We start from the raw sequence: 24,283 nt of genomic DNA, 5'->3' as shown, positions 1-24,283 counted from the left end.
ATCCACTCTTCTTCCACTCCCTGAGGGGGGTATCTACTATGGATTCATCACGGATGAGACCTACATTTACCTGCTCTGTGGGTGTATCAAGAAGACCATGCATCCACATCTGACATTTCAAGAAGAGGAGAATCCTCTCTGTGAAGGCCCGGATTACGCCTTCTGTACCATGTGGTACAAACCAAACATTACTCCTGAACCTTGCTATGAAGATGAGCTTTACCACTGGACTGATGTGAAGCTCACTGCTCAAGATTTCTATTGTGACTCTGAAGGCAATAGCATGGTCTTGGTCCAACTACCTCAACAACTTAACTACCTCTACCGCCATTGGGATACTGCTATCCCACATATTCCTGTTACCAAGTTGAAGACAAGGTCATGGAATGATCTTGGGCCCATGGCAAAGCTATGGGCCACCATGGATGAAGAACAGCTACAGGAAAATGGTATTGCCAAATACCCAACAACTGACCTTCTGGAAGCATGGCCACGCCACTTCCTAGAAAAAGAATTTCAAGATCTGGTCGTAGTGAATGATTATGACCCGGAAACACCTCATGACTGTTTTGAACAGATGAAAATGGAGACAGTGCACCTACCAACTGTGCATGAGAATCCATTACCAGATCCAGATTTTACCCTGTTTATGGACGGTTCAAGATATGCTGATGAAGAAGGAAGATATCATACAGGATATGCCGTAACCACAACAGATGAAGTTATCAAATCATCATCCTTACCGCCAGCAATGTCTGCGCAAGCAGCTGAATTACAGGCTCTGACTTCAGCATGCAAAATTTCCGAAGGAAAACGTGCCAACATCTATACAGATTCAAGATATGCTCTGGGCGTGGCACATGACTTCGGCCTAATTTGGAAGACAAGAGGATTTCTTACCACCGCCGGTACACCAGTCAAGCATAGTACTGCAATCAAGGAGCTAATGGATGCCCTCCTACTCCCTAAAGAAGTGGCCGTTTTGAAGGTAAAGGCCCATGGGAAATTGGATACAGATGAAGCAAAGGGCAACCATTTGGCTGATCAGGCTGCTAAGCTAGCAGCCAGGGATCTGCAGGAAGTGGATGAAGAAGTGTCCGGACAAGAAGAAGAAGAAGTCCCTATTTTTGCTCTGCAAACTCTTCCTACTGATTTGCGAATTTTGCGAGAACAGCAAGCTGCAGTCACTCCTGAAGAAATCCAGAAATGGGAAAGGAATGGAGCTGTCCAAAAGGACGGAATATATTACAACAACTTCAAATTTTGTCTTCCCAGAAATTTATATCCAGCAGTTGTCCAATGGACACATGGGCCTGCACACCTGTCAAAAGAATTGATGGCCGCGCTCAAACAGAAGTATTATGAAGCACCTGGAATTACAACATTGATCAATAGCTTCTGCAAGGCCTGTGTCATTTGTGCAAAATGCAATCCAGGAAAACCAATCAAGGTGCCTGCGAAACACCTGGCAAAGCCCATGTACCCCTTCCAGAGAATTCAAATTGACCACATCCAAATGCCCAAGAGTGGGCCCCATGAATATGCACTAGTCATAGTGGACATGTTCTCAGGATGGCCAGAGGCCTACCCAGTGGCCAATATCACTGCAAAAACAACCGCAAGACGCCTACTTACAGAGATAGTATGTAGGTTCGGACTCCCAGAAGTCATTGAAAGTGATCAAGGCCCAGCTTTTACAGCAACAGTGACTAAAGAAATTTGGACTGCTCTAGGGGTGACTCTAGCCTTCCACACTCCGTACCACCCACAAAGTAGTGGTAAAGTAGAGCGCATGAATGGCACTCTAAAAGCCAGAATGTTAAAAATGTCACAAGAAACAAAAATGCCCTGGCCAGAAAGCCTGTCAATAGCTTTATTTAGTGTTAGGCACACACCTAGAGGGAAACATTCACTGTCCCCATATGAGATTCTATTTGGGACAGCACCCAGACTAGGTTGTTATTATCCGCAGCAGTTACAGCTCCAATCAGATGTTTTAGTAGACTATGTAACTGAACTTGCAAGTGCCTTAAACAAAATACATGCCCAAGTTTTCTCTTCAATTCCAGATCCCGAATTGGATACAGGTACCCATAACCTACTTCCCGGAGATTGGGTTCTGGTCAAGAAGTTTGTGCGGAAAAATACCCTGGAACCAAGATTTGACGGTCCATTCCAAGTTCTCCTGATTACCGCAACCTCCGTCAAACTGGCCGGTAGGCCAAGTTGGATCCACGCTTCCCACTGCAAGAAGTCTCCTGCCCCAGAGGAAGCAGATACCGCACAAGCATGTACCTCTGGTACACCTTCTCCCTAATCAGCCTCATAAAGGCCCAGCAAGTAGCCATTACCAAAGATGTTAGTGGGTACACCTTCTGGTATAATTCATCGTGCACCCATGTGGCTACTTATACCTTTAATTACTGTGATATTGTAGAATGCCCATTTCCCACATCACAAATCCAGAGTATCTATAGAGATATCCCTCATTCAAAAGACCCATATGTTTGTGTAGTTGACAAGCAATGGGGGCACAATTGTGACCATTGGGGGGCGGCGGGATGGAATGCCGGGCCTGCCTGGGGTTACAAACCAAAGAGTGCCTTATCTAAAGTAGATGATCATGGTAGATCCCTTCTCCAGAGAATGACTTTGAGAAAGCCTGGGGGGGGGTACACCAATGAAATTAATCCTTAACATTGAGCATCCAAGCCCCGCGGATGCAGACCAGTATGTGATGGGAATGTATTGGAAAAAGGGTTCCTACCGTAAATTAGGGCATTTCTACCTCAAAGATATGTGTAACTCTTCTGAGTGGCAAGGGGCCACCCATATGGTCCCTAACCCATTAAAACCTCATATCCAGACCTTTCAAGACATGATGGCCATTGCTAACCCCACTTTTGAAGATACCATGGCCGCTGAAACAGGTTTTAATGATGTAAATTTATGGTTAGAATGGATGAAATATAATGCTAATAAGCATAATAAGACCGCATGCTATGTGTGTGGCGGTGCCCGGCCTCACCTGGGTACTGTACCTCTAATCCTGCCAGTAGATGTAGAGGAATGTGTTTTAAGCCTTTTTGCCTATCACTATAATTTTAACAGGTCCATATGTATAGCATGGACAAAGGAGTATCCTCTCCTAACCAAGGATGTCAAACCCCCAGATGGTATTACCGTGTATAAAGGTAATTACACTTGTTATGCTAATTATGATGGAATTGGTAAATTCTTGGGTAACTTCTCTAAGGGGTATTGTGCTACCTACAGAAATGTCTCTATGAACTTGTTGCAGGCCACATCCCAAATGGCTTTCCAGAATAGAATGGCCCTAGATATGATCTTAGCCGAAAAAGGAGGGGTTTGTAAAATTTTGCCCGACACCATGACATGTTGTACCTATATCCCAGAAAATACAGGCCCTAATGGTAAAGTTACATTAGCCATAGAGAAATTAAATGACCTGTCTGAAGAGTTAAAAAGGAATTCTGGGATAAAAGATCCCTGGGAAAGATGGTTTGGTTGGATGACAGGATGGCAAAAGGCTTTAATGCATATCGGTATGGCTATACTAATTTTTCTTTTTATCTTTGCTCTTCTCTTTTGCTGTATCCTCCCATGTCTGAGAAAGTCCCTCATGAAGACTGTTGACCAAGCGGCACCCACTTTCACTCATCTCGAAGTTGATGACCAAGATTTCCAAGATATCAACTCACCCTGTCTGCCGCTGCAAACAATCCCTTTTGTTGATAAAGTGCAGGAATTCTAGGAAGGGACCAGCTTAGGGACAGCATCTGTCAGTGAATGGTAAAGGCCCCATGTGGAGAAGTGGTGGGTTAGCCGCCATGGGACACCCATGGGTGTGAAGTGTTCGAGTGCCATACTGATGGATGAGATAGCCTATTAGGGTCAGACTTAGGGACAGTCTTGCACTTTGCATTAACATCTAGCTAGCGGCCACGGGGTTTCTGTGCCTTTGGGCTAACACGTCTTCCTGGTACTAACTTAATAAAGTTTTTATCTCTTAGAATCTAACATTTCATAGGGGGGACTGATGTGGGATTATTAAAAATCTTTATTGTACTTGTATTGAATTATTGCACTAACTCCATTTTAACTTCATACTGTGACAATCCTCCATTTTGTCCTCCTAACCTGACTTCTTCAGCCCTCCATTTTGTCCTCATAACCTAACTTGTTCATTTTAAAACTACATTACATGACAGAATTGCTCAGCACATCTAACACAATAGACAAAGACTGTATTTTCCATAAAGACATGATTAACACAGGAATTGCTGACTTTTCCTTAACTTGCAACATAGTATAATTTGAAGGCCATGAGAACACAGTAGTAATGAAATGTTCTATTCATAAGAGACCTTGCACCTGGCCACGAGGCCTGAGATCACCGACCGTGTAAAATGACGCTCAAGACCCCCTTGTCCCCACCCGTGTCCAGAACAATCCCACCTCTTGGTGGGTGGGCACGGGACTAACCACTTAGTTTTTGAGCCAATTAGTAATATTGATAGGTGGACACTAATCCCGACACTTAACAATTAATCCAATTAATGATGTTTATTTGCTGATATTCTAATAATCAATGATGACGCAAAATGCCTCTTAAAAGGGCCTGCGCGCCCGCTTTTTAAGCACTTGCCAATAAATTTTCTCGAAGTTATTTTAACCTGAACCTTGTGTGTCAGACTTAATTACTTCAGCGTATATACGCAATTCAATTTTATTAATTTGGACAGGAACAGATAGACATTTAAACATTTTGGTTTACTGCTAAAAAGTACCATAACACCAGTAGTTGGCCGGAACGTGAAGGGCAAAGAGGAGCAGTGACAGCTACATGTAGAGATAGAGACTGTAACTGAGCTCCCTGTACCCCTGGCTGGGTACCTCCACCAAGGACCGCTTCATAGCTGGAACAGGGAACAAACCACAGCATTTCTGCCCACAGTCACCATGGCTTGACTGGGAACCTGGAACCCGCCCATGACGTGTGCACCCTTATGTTTTTATGGCCTTGTATTTTTGCCAAGTTAAGGGAGGTCCCTAGAATGAACAAAAACAGAAGAAGTGTTACTTATGAACTACGGTAACCCTATAATAAAGACACCTAAGGTATAAAAATGTGTATCTTTTAAATGTTAACACAGAGAGAGAGGAGAGATTTGGAGACAGACGCTGCTCCATCTTAAAATGACAAAGAGGCTTACATGATGACTTGTTCAGGAGGGTATGTTAATCTATTAATGATATTTGCAAGCATTTAGTTTAATCTTATAAACTCTGCTATAAATTATTGTAATGGCTTTTATATGTTTATATTTTATTTAATAAAATATCTAAAAAGACAAAACTTTATTGCTTCCAAGACAATCCTTATTTTATATTGTATTCTCGATTATTTATATATTTTAAATAGAGCAGCTCTTACTAACTATATAAAATTATGGCTAAGATATCTGTATGGTTAGCCCTGCTAAGTTCTATGCTTTAAGACGTTATAGTGGTAAATAAGGGAACCAGCCGCGGTTACACTATAAAATCCCTGTGAGATAAATTTTGAACGTAATATAGGTGCCGAATCTCCCCTAAAGAAGGTCTCTTGAATAAAGCACACCTCAGCAGAGCTTCTGTGCATCTCATTCACAAAAGTTGGACTTTTTTCATGAGTATTCAGCCCCTTAAAATTCAGTGTCATAATCTTAAGTTGTGCCATTTATATAAAGAGACAAAAAAGAAAAGGAGACAAAAGATTGATATTGTCCACCGATATGCAGCAACCTTATCATACCTAAACCCACAGGAAACTCATTTGATTGAGTTCCGAAATAATAAAAAGCACAAATATTACTGTACGCAAATAAACTTACTTAACAACAAAGGAAAAAAAAGGGAGTAGAAAAAAAGTAATTTGAGTTGATGCAAGACTTGTCAGGAACAAAAAAAAGCCTGCGAGAAAGTCTGAGCACCTCTTGAGGGTTTCGTGGCATTTAGTAGAGATTAAATAACCAGGCGAACCTTGAAATATAAAAGGAAAAAAAAAACAGCAATGATACATAAATAAAATTATTAACCAATCCGCTGTGTATTCTCCAGCTTCAAGGTATTTAATGTCACGGTCTCCCAAAGACCAAAAAAGTCAATTTACTTATATACACTTGATCTTCTTCTCCTCACCTCCCTAACTAAAAGGTGGGGGAGAAAGTGAGGGAACGAGGGTCTGAGGGATAAAAAAAAAAAAAGAGAGTAGAAAAAGGGAAAAAAATTTAGCAGAAATTTTACCAATGGATCTTGTCCGATAGGAGAACCTCAAAGGGGCACTGGAGCCACTGAAATTGCTGACCTGGCCACGTTAACAGAACAAATAGACCTTCCTTGGTCAAAGAGATGGGAAAGGAAATTCAGGACACTGGATGCAGGGGCCATTAAGGGATCAGCACTCCATTCCAGGCACCAACAACACCAAGTGTTCCAAGTGGACAAGTAGCATCTCAGAGTTCCAGGAGTCCCAGAGGAGGTCCCTAGCCATCTGCGATAAGTCACCGACATTCCAGGTTCCACGGAAAGAGTCCAAGCCACTAATCGAAGGTAGCCATCCACTACTAGAGGATGAGGTTTGCTTCGTAAATCCGAGAGGAGCCAACTGAAGAATGTCGGAACCTGTCAGTCTGAGAGACGAAGAGATCCACCATGAACAGGCCCCTCACGGTTGTGATGTCAAGGAAACTCGAACTATGAAGTCTCCAATCGCTGGCGTCCCTCCAGTGTCTGGAGAACCAGTCTGCCATCAGGTTCATCATGCCTGGTAGATACTCCGCCTGGAGAGTGATGTTGCGCTGTTATAAAATTAGGATTATATCGTCACGTGGACTAGAAAAATCTGCAATTAATTTTGTATTTGTTTTGGCAAACTATTTTCACATAAAGTAAAACAAAGGTGAAGGTTAATTACAGTGTAAACAGTTTAACGATTATGTAAAGGTGTATTGGCCTTTACTTATTGGTGATATCGCGCAGATATCAGAGAGATAGCTAGTTAATATGTAAACAGTGGCTGCTATATAACATTGTATCTGCATTTACAAAGTTCCCTACACTGTAATGTCCACAGACTTCTGCTGAAATCTAACGTTTACAGATCTGACATCATGCAGATGACACTGGTCTTCCTACTGGGCCTAACCACCACTTTAGCAGCACCACAAGGTGATCATAACATTGTTTCTTAAAATATTCTTAATATTATTATTGTAATCACACATTTTACTATTGTAATTTGGTTTACTCATTGTATTATCTCAGAGATGTATACCTGCTGTCTGCAGTCTTTGCACCACTCCCGTTTTTCCAACTACAGACTTTCATATTGGTCTTGGAAATTGACCAATCAAAAGATTCTCATTGAGAAGCCTCTGAGCTGGAGACATGAGTGCATGCGCACAGTTGCTGCTTTTCTGTAATTCTCAGTGAGTTGTAGTACAGCTCATTTAGCGGGGGAAATGCAGGTACACTCAAATCCAGCGTGCTTACCACTTCCTTTAGCTCTATAGACCTTGTATTTCTGATTGTGATCCAAAGTAAGTGATACAAAAATTACAGTAAAAACAGAAATCAATATCATGGGTCATTTTCAGTCGTTATACATAGACCATCTTCAAGAAGGAGGTCACAATTCAAATATCAGTAGTGTTCCGAGGTAAAATGTAGTAAACGACAATTTATAGATTAGAAAATCTGAAATGGGCAGGGATATAATAAAACCTAGTAGCAAATTTGCAACAGACACTAAAATATATACAAAAAATGTATTATTCATATTACTGAACAAATACAAAATTCACTCACATATTGTGTAGATGGAACAGAGCAGGATGTAACTTAGGATGACCTTAGGCAGCCGCCTGGGACCCAGGGGTTAGACAGGGGCCCTGGAACCATGTATATGCTTGGCCTTTTTCAATATCTCTATGTGAATAATGAAGTAGGGGCCCCAAACTTGTATCCTGCCTATGGTCCTAACCACTAAAAGCATGCAGGACTCTTCATCTCAATAAAGTGGTCTGTGTGCAGTGGCTTTTTTTTTTTTTAACCCTGCAATCTAAAATAATGCTATTTCATAGTTACAGAAATGTTATGCCATATCTATGACAACCACTAGAGGTGCTCCTGCGTTGAACCTAGAGCAGCATTTGGTTGGCGAAGCAGGTCCATTTGCATGTGCACTAACCTTATGTTGATTCCCTATGGGGAAGAATTAGATTGGCTGAGATCATTATTATTACTATTATATTATTTATAGAGTGCCGTCAAATTCCGCAGCGCTTTACAATGGGTGGACGAACAGACATGTAGTTGTAACCAGACAAGTTGGACACACAGGAACATAGGGGTTGAGGGCCCTGCTCAATGAGCTTACATGCTAGAGGGAGTGGGATAAAATGACACAAAAGGTAAGGATAGTATTAGACTAGTGACAGTTGCAGAAGAGGAATCAGTTGGGAGCTATTAAGAGTTTAATTGATACGCTTTTATGAAGAAGTGGGTTTTTAATGATTTTTTGAAGGAGTGGAGACTGGGTGAGCATCTAACGGAGGAGAGAAGCGAGTTCCACAGGAACGGTGCAGCCCTCGAGAAGTCTTGAAGGCGAGCATCAGAGGTGGGAATACAGACAGAAGATAGACGTAAGTCTTCAGCAGATCGTAAGGGCCTAGACGGGACATACTTGTGTATAAGGGAGGATAGATAGGTGGGAGCAGCATTATGTAGACATTTGAAAGCAAGAACCAGAATTTTAAATTGAGCTCTATATTTTATAGGAAGCCAATGTAGGGACTGTCAGAAGGGTGAGGCATGGGAGGTGCGGGCGGACAGGAAGATGAGCCTCGCCGCTGCATTCATTATGGACTGTAACGGCGCAAGTTGGGAGCACGTAAGACCACTGAGAAGCGGATTACAGTAGTCAAGGCGAGAAAGTACAGTGGAATGGACCAACACCTTAGTCGCATCTGGCGTTAAGTAGGGGCGGATGCGCGCAATGTTTTTGAGATGGAAATGACAGGATTTGGCGATAGAGTGAACATGAGGCTTGAAGGAGAGGTCGGAGTCAAAGAGAACACCTAGGCAACGAGCCTGCGTGGTGGAGCTGATGGTAGCACCATTGACTTGGAGGGAGACAGACACAGGAGTAACAACACTTGAGGGAGGAAAGACCAGAATTTCAGTTTTGGTCAAGTTTAGTTTAAGGAACTGGGCAGCCATCCAGTTAGAAACAGCAGAGAGGCAGTCAGAGACACTAGTCAAGAGGGACGGGGAGAGATCAGGAGAGGACAGGTAGATTTGCGTGTCATCTGCATAGAAATGATATTGGAAGCCAAAGGAGCTAATGAGTTTACCAAAGGAGGCAGTATAGATGGAGAACAGTAGGGGACCAAGGACTGAACCTTGAGGGACACCAACAGAGAGGAGTTGGGGAGAAGAAGCAGAGCCAGAGAAAGAAACACTGAAAGAGCGCTGGGAGAGGATTGACGGGGTAACCATTGTGAGACGAGCATGCCACGGGATATAAAGTATATTGCTTATTTTTACCCCTGCAAGGGGCCCCATAGTACAAATAGTTTTACACCATAACGCAAAGAATACATGTTTGTATTTCTAACACGATTGTGTTTATTTAATTCTTATTTGTGTGTACATGGTTTCATGGGGAAAATGAGGATATAGCATCAAGAGTAAATTCTTGACAAGTGCTTTCCTCCCTTACTGGTAACTTTCCAGTAGGTACTATACTATATATATTTTTGTTATTTTTTCAAATGGTATTATTGGATTCTCTTTTAATTATTCCATCATGATATATGAGATATTTATATAAGAAGTCTTAAGTGTCATCTAGTGGCCACCTTTAGTATTACAAAAATAGATTTTTCTCTCTAGAAACTATTATATACAGCGCATTCAAAAAGTATTCAGACCCCATTCATTTTTCACATTTTTATGTTGGAAACTAATGCTATGATTGTTTAAATTATTTTCTTTTCACATGAATCTACAGTCAATATCCCATAATGATGAGGCAATAACCAGATATTGACACCAAAGCAAATATATTATAAAAATACACATTTTTAAAATATCACCTTGACATAGTCAGACCCTTGACTCGGATACTTAGTTGAAGCATCTTTGGCAGCGATTACTGCCTCAAGTCTTTTTGGGCATGACAAACTTTCCACACAGGCATTTGGGTATTTTCTGACATTCATCTCTGCATGTCCTCTCAAGTTCTCTTAGGTGGGATGTGGACAGCTGTTTTTAGGTATCCTTTTATTAAGAATATCTGTATTTTCCTGCATTTGCACTTTCCCTCAACCCTGACCAATTGCCCATTCCCTGCTGTTGAAAAACATCCCCTAATTATACTACCACCAACATGCTTCATGCTGGTATTGCGCAAGTGACGAGCAGTGCTTGGTTTCCTCCAGATATGACACTTTGAGGCCAAACAGTTCAAACTCACTTTTTCAGATCAGAGAATATGGTCTCTCACTGTTTCAGAGGGGGGGGGGGGGTGTCTGTGTGTCTGTGTGTGTGTGTGTGTGTGTGTGTAAATTCCAAGCAGGCTTTTATGTGTCCTGCTGTGATGAGAGGCTTCTGTCTGGCCAAACTGCCATAAAGGCCAGATCAGTTGAGTGTTGCAATGATGGATGTCCTTCTGCAAGCTTCTCCCATCTCCAAATATGGTCTCTGGTGCTCATGAAGAGTAACCATCATAGTTTTGGTCACTATATCCAAGCCCCTTCTCCATCAATTGCTCATGTTTGGTCAAGTGACTTATTTAAGGAAGAGTCCTGGTTGTTCCAAACTCCTTCCATATAAGAATTACAATTATTATCCATGTCACTGACGTCCGCAGGCAGTTCCTTAGACTTCATGGCTTGGCTACTGCTCTGATATCCATTTACAGCTGTGAGACCTTATATAGACAGGTGTGTGCCTTTTGAAATCTTGTCCAATCAACTGAATTTGGGAAAGGTGGACTTCAATAAAAGTGTAGAAGAATCTCAAAATGATCCAGGTTGATGTTAATAAATAAATAATTTTAAACAAATTAAGCATAAGATTGCAACTTAAAATGTGGAAAAATGAAGACATTTGAATAATTTCTGAATGCACTATCGCTTTATTTTCAACCTATTGGTGAGTGCCACCTATTGGTTTTAGACCATATTGCAGTAACTAAGACAATTACTTTTAACTATTAAAGGAGGTGAATAAGCCACCTTATGTGTGGAATTGGGGTAAGCAAAGATGCAGGCAGAGGTGCAGATTAGCAAAAGAAATTCAACCTTTACTGGTATACTATTTAAAAGTCGTAGGTAGTATTCTCTACATTACAGCTGCTCCAACCCAGTGCGCGTGCTATCGCAACATCTCTGTCCAGATGCCGGCAGTATTGGTCCTTTGGGTTTCGAATTGCACTTTAATTCTTCTGGGAGGCAGGGCTTACGTTCTACGTACGCAGAAGTGTTATGGTGCATTTCGCTGCTTTGCAGGCTTCATCAGAACATTACCTCTGTTCTAGGTTCAATAGCCATATGAAATGTGTGACGGTAGTCACCATCACTGGGGGCTGAAGACGGACACTTTATGTAGGTCCCCAGCTTCTTAGTAGATAGCTCCCTAATCCTTGAGGTATTGGTACAAAAAAGAAGCTCCCTAATCCTTACAAAGGAGCTATCTACTAAATAGCTCCCTAATTAGGTACCCTTAAATATGGCAGAAGCGTATCAATTTAGGGAGTTAACTACTAAGCGGCTGCTAGATGTTGCCGCGATCCTCAATACAGATCGGAATTTAATTTGTCCAAATTAAATTCTGAATCAAAATTAATGTCTGAATTTAGTCCAAAAATGAATGAACAAACAAAGGATATGCGGTTCGGACAAGGCAAAATTTGGCAGCTTTTTTTTCTCTTAGTCTTTTTAATATTGGGTGCTTTTAAATAAAGGTGTGTGTGTGTGTGTCTGTCAGTGCATGTGTGTATTTCCGTGAATGTCTGTCAGTTGGGGGACAAATTTGTGGAAAATCAGGTCTTTTATTTTATATCCTACCAATTTTCTTAACAAAATTAAGGCCATAAAGATTTTTCAGGATTCCATTTTGGTCTCCGTTGACGTAGTCTATACACATCTATTTGCAATCAGGAGTTCCTATTGGCCATGACTCATGTGGTATGTGCATGGAGAATTCTAAACAAAACTTCCAAACATTTTAATTTATAAGGATAATTCTACATGCAGATTAGGGGAACTTCAGTGGGCTCGAATGTGGCACCCACATATACAAATATAGTCATGGCAATGCTTCAAGAAAAATTCATATATGTACATCAAGAATGTCAAACCCAAAGTCTGGCACGGGTCACATAAACAAGGTTTAAGTTTATGTGGGCCGCAAAAAAAAAAATACCTTACATTTTCACAGAAACGTAGGTTTATTTTAAAAGTACAGTATAAAAAAACAGCATCCCCCTCTACTAAACCACAGCACCCCCTCTACTAAATCCCAGTCCCCCCTCTACTAAACCACAGCACCCCTCTACCATCCTGTGCCAAATCCGATCCTCCCGCTGACACACACACACACACATTCACTGACAGACACTCACACATACTCACTGACTGACAGACACACACATACAGACACACTGACAGACGTACACACATACTCACAGACAGACACACATATTTACTGACAGACAGACATACTCACAGACACACACACACTTTTCTTTATTGCTTCGTACCTTTTGGAGCCGATGTGGGGCATCTCTCTTCTATCTGCACCACACTGCTCCCGCGCACAGTTTCGTGATGACGGGTGTCGGAATAGGACGGCGCGTGCGAGGGAGCAGTGAGGAGCAGGAACACTGAGCTCCCTAGCTGGCCCTCCTCACCGGCCGGTGAGTGTAAGTGTTAGCAGAGTGGGCACCTGCAATGTGGGAAAAGCAGGTGCCTACTCTGCTATAACAACAGCATGTACTCGTGGCTCGCTGGGCCGCAAAGATGGTTCTTGTAGGCCGCATGCGGCCCAAGGGCCGCGAGTTTGACATGATTGATGTACATAATATGTTTACTAGGTAAATAAAGTACTGGTACAGATACATTGATGACATATTTGCAGTGTGGGAAGGCCCATTCGAGCACCTCCAGATATTTTTTGTCCCATTTGAATACCTTATCCCGGACTATTAAGTTTACTATTATTTATAATTATGAACATTTAACCTTGTTATATACTGAGGTATACATAGAAAATTATAGATTTTTGACTTGGTTCTATCAAAATGTTCTATCACAATATAAAATCAATTGACAAAAACTACTTACTGAGATGATTGCAAATACTTCAGACGTTACCAAGAAGCTAGTTATTTACAACTAAGCGCATAGAGATGACAGGAGATGTTCAGTAGAGAGTTGAATACAATTAGGGATATCACAAGAATTACCCATTCCATCTCATTTGCACGAACCAAGACATTAAATATCACAATTAAAAGTTCAAATTATCAACTGTGTACCTAACCCAGCAGAGGTGTTGATAGAGAAAACCTTGTAAAACGTAGAGAGGTTTTCTGGCTTAGGGAACACCTTGTGGCCAAAATGAATTATTCAATGATTATTTGTGTAATACTATTGTTCTTATCCTGTATCTATTCCACACTTTACAAATTATATTTAGTTTTTCCATTTCAGAGATCATACAAGAAAAAGGCATCAGCTTTATTTAAGATCCTCATTGTTTTCCTTTTGGAGGTTTTCTGTTTGGAGATAATTTTTGTTGTATTTATCTGGATTTACTTCAGTATTTCTTGCTCTGTGAATGAAAAATAATGCTTAAAGGACCACTACAGGCACCCAGACCACTTTAGCTCTATTATCGATGGTTTTTATGTGCAAATGTAGTTTTTAAAGTGCATATACACTAGTCCGTAAGACCAGGTGGTCTAATACGGAAGTGTGTCACCAGGCACAAATTAACAATAAAGTTATCTGCGTTCCAAGCTGGATATGCATGCATGCGCGGTAACGTATGCAGAAACGTTAGCCGCAATGCGCATGCGTGAAATAATGAAAGCCGCGCAAAAAAAAAAAAAAAAGCCAGAAGAAATACAGACACACAGCTCCTGAAAAAGTCTATAGGACGAAACGCGTTGAGCGATTAAAGCCTTCCAGCATCCCTACAAGAGACTCTTTTGGATCTTATACAGCTTTGAAGTTCAGCTGATGAAAGACTGACTACCATTTAAAGTCTTGAAAATTGGATCCATCTGCAAAAGGGAACTTAGCCCAGGAAGGGGCTGACAAGCTTTTGTAGCACAATTGAGACATATGTCCTTTTTGTGCCACTACATTTGTGAGTGTACATACGTGTTTTTATTTTTTTGTTCAGTGTGTTATTAAATACTTCACTATATATTCTATTGTTTTTATCACTTTACAGGACTACATCTGTCTACAATATGGTAAATATACTCACACGTTTGTGATTGTGGCGCCCCCGGTGGTATATGTTTTTTTAAAGGGACACTATAGTCACCTGAACAACTTTAGCTTAATGAAGCAGTTTTTGTGTATAGAACATGCCCCTGCAGCCTCACTGCTCAATCCTCTGCCATTTAGGAGTTAAATCCCTTTGTTTATGAACCCTAGTCAAACCTCCCTGCATGTGACTTGCAAAGTCTTCCATAAACACTTCCTGTAAAGAGAGCCCTATTTAGGCTTTCTTTATTGCAAGTTCTGTTTAATTAAGATTTTCTTATCCCCTGCTATGTTAATAGCTTGCTAGACCCTGCAAGAGCCTCCTGTATGTGATTAAAGTTCAATTTAGAGATTGAGATACAATTATTTAAGGTAAATTACATCTGTTTGAAAGTGAAACCAGTAGTTTTTTTCATGCAGGCTCTGTCAATCATAGCCAGGGGAGGTGTGGCTAGGGTTGCATAAACAGAAACAAAGTGATTTAACTCCTAAATAACAGTGAATTGAGCAGTGAAATTGCAGGGGAATGATCTATACACTAAAACTGCTTTATTTAGCTAAAGTAATTTAGGTGACTATAGTGTTCCTTTAACTATACTATTTATTTGCTTGTATTGTTATTGGGATTTGGAGTGATCCCTATTTTGGAGTGGCTAGCCTGCATTGTATTTTGCACTTTTATTCTCACTTACTGCACCTTTTCTACAATCATTAAATATGACTGATGACATAAAGGTCTGGGGAACATTTCGTAACAACTCAAAATGGTCATCATAATATGAAAAATATATTTAAACACATTGGTGACTAGAAATATTCCCTGTAGATGGTTGTGCTTCCATCACAGTGTGAAATCAATAGTCGGCATTGTGCCACACTGTGATCCTGTGGATGTTTGTGGTTCCGTCACAATATTAATCTGTTTCGTGTTTTTACAGGAAAAATAAATGAAAGATGGGTGAATGATTATGATCAGCTACTCTTTTTCAGCTGTGCGAGTAATCAGAGCATTCGTTCAATCACAAGGTAGGATTACAAACATAAATGAAAATGTAAATCCATTAAATGACAAGCAAAACAGTGTAGTACCAATGGTCGCTATCTGGCATGCAAAAAAGCAACAGGCTTTAATCTGCTAAAATCTACTTTCCTGTGAAAACTGATTTAAATGCTAATCCATGCATAGGTGAATAAGGTATGTCTTTTAGCAGTGTATAAAAAACAGTGAAGTCTGGGTGCTAAATGGTGCTTATTAAACCAGTGTGTATAAATATGCTTCACACTCAGGTGTAATCCCCAAATTCACCAGTAAAGAATAATGTGCAATAGTGAGTGGAGCAATATAGAACACAGTATTAGAAAATTGTATACAAATTTATTAGGTATTTGATGATTTCTTCCAATAGACAATGGAACATGTAAGAGAAAAAACGCAAAAATGCAGTGATCGTGCAGATTGTACTAAACTGACACTCATTTGTCAATTAACATATGTTAAATAATTCTATTTATGCATAACCTTAATTGTAGATAATCTTATATGCAGATAATCAATAACTTCAAATATAGAATGTAAACAAAGTTTAACAATTTATTATCTGCTACATGCAGAGTTAAAATCAAAACATAAATAGAAAGATAATATCAAAGACAGAGGGTCGCTAGCCTCTTACTGAATGAGGTGGTGAGTTAAAACGGCTTCCACCGTTACTCACTAAAACAGCTTGTGATAAGTCAATGGGTGAGCTGCTGTCTCCTCCTCCGGCTTGGCTGGGCTGTAGTCAAACTGCTGCGGACAGTAGACGAGTACACACAGACCGAAGTTGAAATTAACTGCCTGGAGTTCCGACTTGCGCAAGCTCCTCCCACTTTGATGACGTTGACGCGTTTCGCCGTATGACGGGTTCCTCAGGACGTGCTGCCGACTTCCATGTCGGTTATGGGCTTATAAAGGCCAGTCATAATCTGATTGGATGTCTTACACTGCCTTAATTTGCATGCGATCATTTGTCTTACTGCCTTGCGACTCACTTAAAATTACCAGATTTTACTATTAACATGACGTAAAGTCATGATTTTATTAATGACACGGAGGCGAGTATCATGCAGAAACCATAACAATAGCCTGGTAACAGTAGCACCAATCAGCATACAGTATAATCCATATAGGTGTAGTGCTCCTTGACTCCTCCTCTTTCTGCGTAGATCCTGAAGACCACGAATCAAAACCATAACTGGAACTGCAATATAGAACCGTTTCAACCGCCAACTCTCCAGTTGTATTCAAGCTAAAAGAAAGGAGAAATATGGTAATATCGAAGTCTCGTGACTGCTATTCCGCAATTAACAACTTGTCAACCATGTTAATCAATCGATGTAACTATATCAAGTTCGTCAACCATGTTGCTAGATCGAAATACGTATCATATAAGTCATATTTGTTGAATACTTACTCACCTGTGCCATGAATGATCTTGTACCTACCGTATTAAGTCATCCTAAAGGCTCCATGTCTGGGTTGTAACTTAATCACCACTCTGGGTAGGGTGGGTGGGAATACTACTCGCCTCCGTGTCATTAATAAAATCATGACTTTACGTCATGTTAATAGTAAAATCTGGTAATTTTATTAAAGACACGGAGGCTCTTACTATGCTATTTTAAAGCTGAGCAATCACTGAACTGGAAATGTGTTGCACTGGGCGAAAATAGAAATTACGAAATGTAGACTCATTCGACCAGTCGGCTGCCCGTAGTATATCCTCCAATTTACAACCTATCATGCAAGCTTTAGAGGCCATAGCTCCGCGAATGGAGTGTGAGGAAAAAATTGAGGTGTCTATGTCTGCCATTGACAGAAACCATTTGATCCAACGAGCTAAAGTAGGAGTAAATACTGGTAGGTGAGGTCTTTTGAATGAGATGAACAGTGGATGGGTTTGTTCTGGACGGAGTGATGCCGTACGATGCTCGTATTCCTTCAGACATAGCACAGGGCACAAATTTGGGTTGTCCGGAAATGACGGGTAGAAAACTTCCTTAGTCGAGGATTTCGTTCTACGTTAAATATTAAAGGATACTCCATTTGGGACAAAAACGCGTGCATGCCAGTCTAGCGCCCTGACATCAGCGACCCGTTTACATGAAAGTAAACAAAACAGCATCAACAGTTTGGCCGACAATTGCTTCAGCGAAAGTTCCTGGTTCATTGGCCAAGATTCGATCAAATGCAAAATCACATTGACATCCCAAAAGGAAGAATATTGAGTTTGAGGAGGTCGAGTAAGATGGATGCATTTGAGTAAACGACAGATCAGGGCATGTTTACCTATTGGGGTGCCATCCAACCCCATATGTCTCGCTGATATAGCTGATCTGTACAGATTTATAGTACTAAAGGCTTTTCCTTCCTCAAAGAGGAGAGTCAGAAATTGTAGGATTGCTTTTGTAGGAGCTGATATGGGATCCATTGACTGTCCCACGCACCAACCAGACCACTTTCTCCAAGTGCCCACGACTGGTGGTGCCCACGACTCTGCCAAGAGACTGAGTGTCGTCTGCGAAACCTCCTCGAGATTCCATGATCTCCTGAAATGAGCCATGCCATCAGTTGCAGTAGGCCTTGGTTGGCCAGGTCGTGACTCATTCCCTCTGGGTTGGTCAAGAGGTAGGGAATGTCCGGCAACAGCTGTGGGAAATCTATCAACATTTCCAATAATTGAGGAAACCAAGGTTGTGACCTCCATAACGGGGTTACCAGCGCCAGTGTCCCCTTGGAATATCGAAGGACCGCCAGGGTCCGGGAAATGAGGTTGAATGGGGGGAAAGCGTAGTTCCTGCCCTTGGTCCAGTCCTGTAGGAATGCATCTGTTGCCAGAGCATCTGGATCCGGTCTCCAACTAAGGAACCGAGGAAGCTGGGTGTTCAGAGGAGACGCGAAGAGGTCTATATTGAAAGGTCCCCAGAGTCGAGAGAGGCGCTGGAAAATCATTGGGTGGAGATGCCAATCCCCTGCGTCCCGAAGGTATCGGGAGTTCCAGTCTGCCATTGTATTGTCCTGCCCCGGAATGTATTCTGCTATTACTGAAATGCTGTGTTTCAGGCAATAGTGCCAAAAATCTCGAGCCATCAATGCGAGAACCTTTGATTTCGTCCCCCCTAGGTGGTTGATATAACGTACCGCTGAGATGTTGTCCATCTTGATTAAGATCGAGCATGAAATGCCTGTGGGGGTCATACTGCGAATGGCAAAGGATGCTGCTAATAGCTCTAGGCAGTTGATGTGTAACAGAGACTCTTCGTTTGACCATCTGCCACCGGTGGAAACTGACCCGCAATGCGCGCCCCAGCCGTGTAAGCTGGCGTCTGACTCTATGACCAGGTCCAGCGTCGATCCAAATATCGCCCTTCTGTTCCATGCCTCCATGTGGGCTAACTACCAGTCCAGCTCTGCCCTGGAGTCTTCGTCCAGTCCGACACAGGTTTCGTATGAGTGACCGGAGCGTAGGTATGAAGCTTTGAGTCTTTGTAGGGCACGATAGTGTAGCGGTCCCGGGACCCGGGATAAAGTATACCCTCAGAACCAGGGGATCTGGGTGAACCACATCTCCAAAATTCACCCAGATCCATTCAGTAGTTTGGAAGATACAGTTCAATGCAGATTCCGCAGAACATATACAGATTATATAAAAAATAATTACTGTATAATGTGTCCCCTGTTGTATAGTTTAAAACTACTGCACGATGACTTTGTGTGCCAAATACCGGCGAGATGGCACCGTGTAGAAAAGTCACAACAATGTTTGTGAGTTAAAATGGCCACCATCCATTGTTCTCACCATGTGCTTCATCCATTATTCTCACCATGTGCCTCTGATACATGAAATGGTGGTCACCCAGTAACTCCACAGTATGTCCCCAGATGGTTCTTAAAGGGCCAGTAAGGTCATACATAATCCATTATGCCCAAATATTGTACTTGAAGGGCCATATCTCCCAGGGACCATAATCACAGGGCAGGAGGCGAGCAAGCAGTCCCCTCCAGGAAACTGGGGCAGACTCTGGTGCAGGGTCCAGTCCGCTACAGTCTAGATAAATTATTAATCTGACCCCTCGTGTGCGCAGGAAGGCAATCACTGGTTTTAGCACTTTTGTGAAGCACCATGGAGCAGAGGATAGGCCAAATGGCAGACATGCAAACCTCCATTTCGTTCCCTGCCACTGAAACTGCAGTAGGCTCCGGTGCGCTTCTGCGATCGGGATTGTCAGGTAAGTGTCCCGTAAATCTATTTTGACCTTCCAATCTGATGGTATGAGGAGGTCCCGAAGGCTATGAATACCCTCCATTTTGAAATGGTAGTATTGGACAAACGCATTTAGAGGTCGGAGATTTATTACTGGGCGTACCCCGCCCCCTTTCTTGGGGACCAGAAACAAGTTGCTCACGAATTCTTCTGTGTCCCATGTGATTTGTTGGATAGCGTTTTTTGACGCTGTAACGGATCGCCTGGCACCCCGACTGGGTACCTCCGTTAAAGGATGCTCCTAGCGTTTCCTGAGGACTTCAAGCACTGCAGCAGACACCACAACCACTGAATCTGAGAAGCATAGGAATCCTCTCTAGCATATGAATGCTGTATACAGCTTAATAGGAAAAACCATGCAAATAGGTTTACACTCCTAGCAGTCAAACTGGAACAGCATACAATAAATCCTCTCCCAATAATGAGACGACACTTCACTTTGAGGGTTAAACAGGAACTCTCCACTGGCACATCCAGCCTGGCTTTTATTACAATTGTACACATACAGGCCACACCCAGGGGGAGGCATAAAATAACCAATAGCATAGATGTTACCTCCCACACATCTCCTCCCCTTAGATTAATACTTAACACAATTATACAGTACACACTTTTCCCCAAGTTCTGGATGTACCCCAAACACAGGGGGTACACCTTTAAAACACCGTTTGATAGCTCTTATTCAGGGGGACAACATATCCAAAAATCAGTTCATTCGGATAAACGGTTCGGGAGTTATAGCGTTCCAAAGATTTGACCGACCGCATAGACCAACTTGCCGAAAACAGTTCCATAAGTTTTGGCCTTGCGGTCGGTCCATCGTTCGTATGATGAAAAGGGATGAAATTCGTGCCATCCAGTCGAATCTCGGTGGTCGCTAGACTCCCCATAGCAAATTAAGTACAACTACCGAACGGCCGGGGGTACACCTTTAAAACACCGTTTGATAGCTCTTATTCAGGGGGACAACATATCCAAAAATCAGTTCATTCGGATAAACGGTTCGGGAGTTATAGCGTTCCAAAGATTTGACCGACCGCATAGACCAACTTGCCGAAAACAGTTCCATAAGTTTTGGCCTTGCGGTCGGTCCATCTTCGTATGATGAAAAGGGATGAAATTCGTGCCATCCAGTCGAATCTCGGTGGTCGCTAGACTCCCCATAGCAAATTAAGTACAACTACCGAACGGCCGGTTGTTCGGTAGTTCCAGCACGAAGTTATGGGTGTATGGAGGTCTCAGCGGTGTTCGCCTATTTGCGTATCCGTTTTTAGTTCCATGCGTTCACAGGCAAACACCGCTGTTCGTGCGCAAGATGGCCGCGAACACGTGTAAGTCCCGAAATGGCGCCCACCCAGACACTGAGACAAAGGGAATGATTAAAACGACACAAACGGTTTTTACTACCGAATCCCAGCAAAGTATTTAAACCTATTCCCGGTGTCCATAGCCTCTGTACAACCCATTTAAAGAGCCAGAGACAGCAATATTAAAATCCATTAAGCCCAGATATAGTTTTTAAAGGGCAATATGTCCAGGGGCCATAGTCGCAGGGCAGGAGGCTAGCAACCAGGCTTCTCCAGTTTACAGTGGCGAGGTTGGTTCCGCCACAGAAGAGGAAGGTGGAGTCAGAGGAGGAAGGTGGCTTTGAGGAGGTGGAAGACCAAACACAGCAGGCGTCTCAGGGGGGCTTGTTGTCACCTTTCAGGGACCCTTGGTGTTGTACGTGGCTGGGTGGAGGAAGAGACCTTCAATGACATCAGTGAGGACAAGGAACGGACATGGTTAGCTTGGTATCCAACCTTGTGCAATTGGGGAGTTTGCGGTTGTGCAAATGGACTGTTTGCGGTTGTTTGTGGTGCGTTAAACGGGGAGTTTGGTCTGTCACTGTGAAGCGGGCGTAACCCTTACACTACCTGATCGATACAACATCATACAGTAGGTCCCCCCCCTCATTTTTTTATGCCCCCCACCCACCGCTCACGGGTGGGGCCGGGGGGAGGACAGTAGGTCCTTATTTACTGAATATTCCCCTGTATAACAATGTTTAGCATTTAGTGAATATTCCCTATTCTGCTCTGTGTCAGTGTGTATCAGGGTCTCTGAGGACAGGTGTCAATCCATATCTGCCAAGTGACCCTATGTAGGAGGAACAGTCCTTATTCTGCTCTGTGTCAGTGTGTATCAGGGTCCCTGAGGACAGGTGTCAACTATATCTGCCAAGTGACCCTATGTAGGGGGAACAGTCCCTATTCTGCTCTGTGTCAGTGTGTATCAGGGTCTCTGAGGACAGGTGTCAATCCATATCTGCCAAGTGACCCTATGTAGGGGGAACAGTCCCTATTCTGCTCTGTGTCAGTGTGTATCAGGGTCTCTGAGGACAGGTGTCAATCCATATCTGCCAAGTGACCCTATGTAGGAGGAACAGTCCCTATTCTGCTCTGTGTTAGTGTGTATCAGGGTCCCTGAGGACAGATGTCAATCCATATCTGCCAAGTGACCCTATGTAGGGGGAACAGTCCCTATTCTGCTCTGTGTCAGTGTGTATCAGGGTCTCTGAGGACAGGTGTCAATACATATCTGCCAAGTGACCCTATGTAGGGGGAACAGTCCCTATTCTGCTCTGTGTCAGTGTGTATCAGGGATCATTAGGATAGGTGTTAATCCATATCTGCCAAGTGACCCTATGTAGGAGGAACAGTTCCTATTCTGCTCGGTGTCAGTGTGTATCAGGGTCTCTGAGGACAGGTGTCAATCCATATCTGCCAAGTGACCCTATGTAGGAGGAACAGTCCCTATTCTGCTCTGTGTCAGTGTGTATCAGGGTCCCTGAGGACAGGTGTCAATCCATATGTCAAGGTGTCAATATGTCATATGTCAGGTGTCAATCCATATCCATTGTGATTTAGGAATATTAGGTGATTTATGCCCTTTATGGATTAAAACCAGACTCTGCATCAACTGTGTAATTTTCCATGGGAGTTTTGCCATGGATCCCCCTCCGGCATGCCACAGTCCAGGTGTTAGTCCCCTTGAAACAACTTTTCCATCACTATTGTGGCCAGAAAGAGTCCCTGTGGGTTTTAAAATTTGCCTGCCCATTGAAGTCTATGGCGGTTCGCCCGGTTCGCGAACGTTTGTGGAAGTTCGCGTTCGCCGTTCGCGAACCGAACATTTTATGTTCGCGACATCACTAGTAATAAGCATGTAGCAAATAAAAAGATTAAAAACAAGGGATAATAGTGCAATAACATCTAAAAGTACAGAGAGGTCAACGTTATACGTGCCATCTACGTTATAGATCTCATTCACAAAATAAGAGCCAAAAAATTCACTTGGCTCAAGTGCGAAGTGCACTAGAGTAACAGCAAGGAGATCCTGGTCCCTCTTCTAGATGGCACTTCACAACTGCATGAACAGAGAACGTCTCATTTACTTGTCTATATCCTCCTTTTAAAGCCATTGAAGAACGCCGCCAGGAAGTATCTACTTGTCCGCCTTCCTCTTACCAGAGGATCTACTTGCTGATACTCTAGGGCAGGGCCAGATTAAGAGCCCAGTGGGCCTGGTGCTGACAATTATGACGGGGCCTAATTACAGAAACTTATCAACCAAAAACACTAAAACAGTCATACCTCCCAAGAGTCTGATGGAGTTGGTGTTGGAGGGAAACTCAAAGGATGCAGCTTTAAGAAAACACATACTCTATGCTAATCTCTATATCTAATTAATGCTTTCATCTTTCAAGTAAATCCATACCCCATAACAGCAGTGTCCATGGGCGGGGTAAAAGGGTGCACCACTGACACGAATCACGTGACCAGAACTGCCAAAAAGGGCGAACATGCCCAAAAAGGGGGCATGTCTGTTCAAAGTATTGGAAGGCCAGCCTGGCATCAGTGTCCCTATGTATCACAGTGTCAATGTCCCCATGTCACCCAGTCCCCTAGTCTCCCAGTGTCTGTGTCCCCATTTCTCCTAGTGTCCCCATGTCTCAGTGTGTCCCGTGTCACTAGGATACTAGGGGACACTGAGAGACATGGGGACACTGAGAGACCCAGGGACACAGAGACATGGGGGCACTGGGAGACATGGGGGCACTTGTTAATACAGACATGGGGACACTGGGAGACATGAGGACACAGACATTTGGGGACACTGGGAGAAATGAGGAGACAGACACTAGGGACACAGACATGGGGACACAGACACTAGGAGACATGGGGACACAGACACTAGGGACACTGGCTGGGAGGCATGGGGACACTGAGAGACATGGGGCACTTGGGGACATAGACATGGGGACACTGGGAGGCATGGGGACATTGAGACATTTGGGGACACTAAGGACACAGAGACATGGGGACACAGACACTGGGATACATGGGGACACTGAGACACTAGGGACAC

General features: G+C 42.8%; 1 protein-coding gene across 1 annotated transcript in view; it reads left to right on the top strand.

The window, feature by feature from the left end:
- The first annotated feature begins 7,130 nt into the window (after positions 1-7,130).
- LOC134600922 (hemagglutinin/amebocyte aggregation factor-like) overlaps positions 7,131-24,283 on the top strand; it is a 45,142-nt gene continuing 27,989 nt past the window's right edge. The window contains exons 1-2 of the mRNA XM_063445309.1: positions 7,131-7,233; positions 15,509-15,596. Coding sequence (XP_063301379.1) covers positions 7,176-7,233; positions 15,509-15,596 — 146 coding nt within the window. The 5' untranslated portion in view covers positions 7,131-7,175. The remainder of the gene's footprint in view (positions 7,234-15,508; positions 15,597-24,283) is intronic.

The sequence above is a fragment of the Pelobates fuscus genome, chromosome 3 (genome assembly GCF_036172605.1).
Source record: "Pelobates fuscus isolate aPelFus1 chromosome 3, aPelFus1.pri, whole genome shotgun sequence".
NCBI lineage: Eukaryota > Metazoa > Chordata > Amphibia > Anura > Pelobatidae > Pelobates > Pelobates fuscus.
Note: the sequence above shows the minus strand (reverse complement) of the source record. Positions and strands in the feature narration are given on the sequence as shown.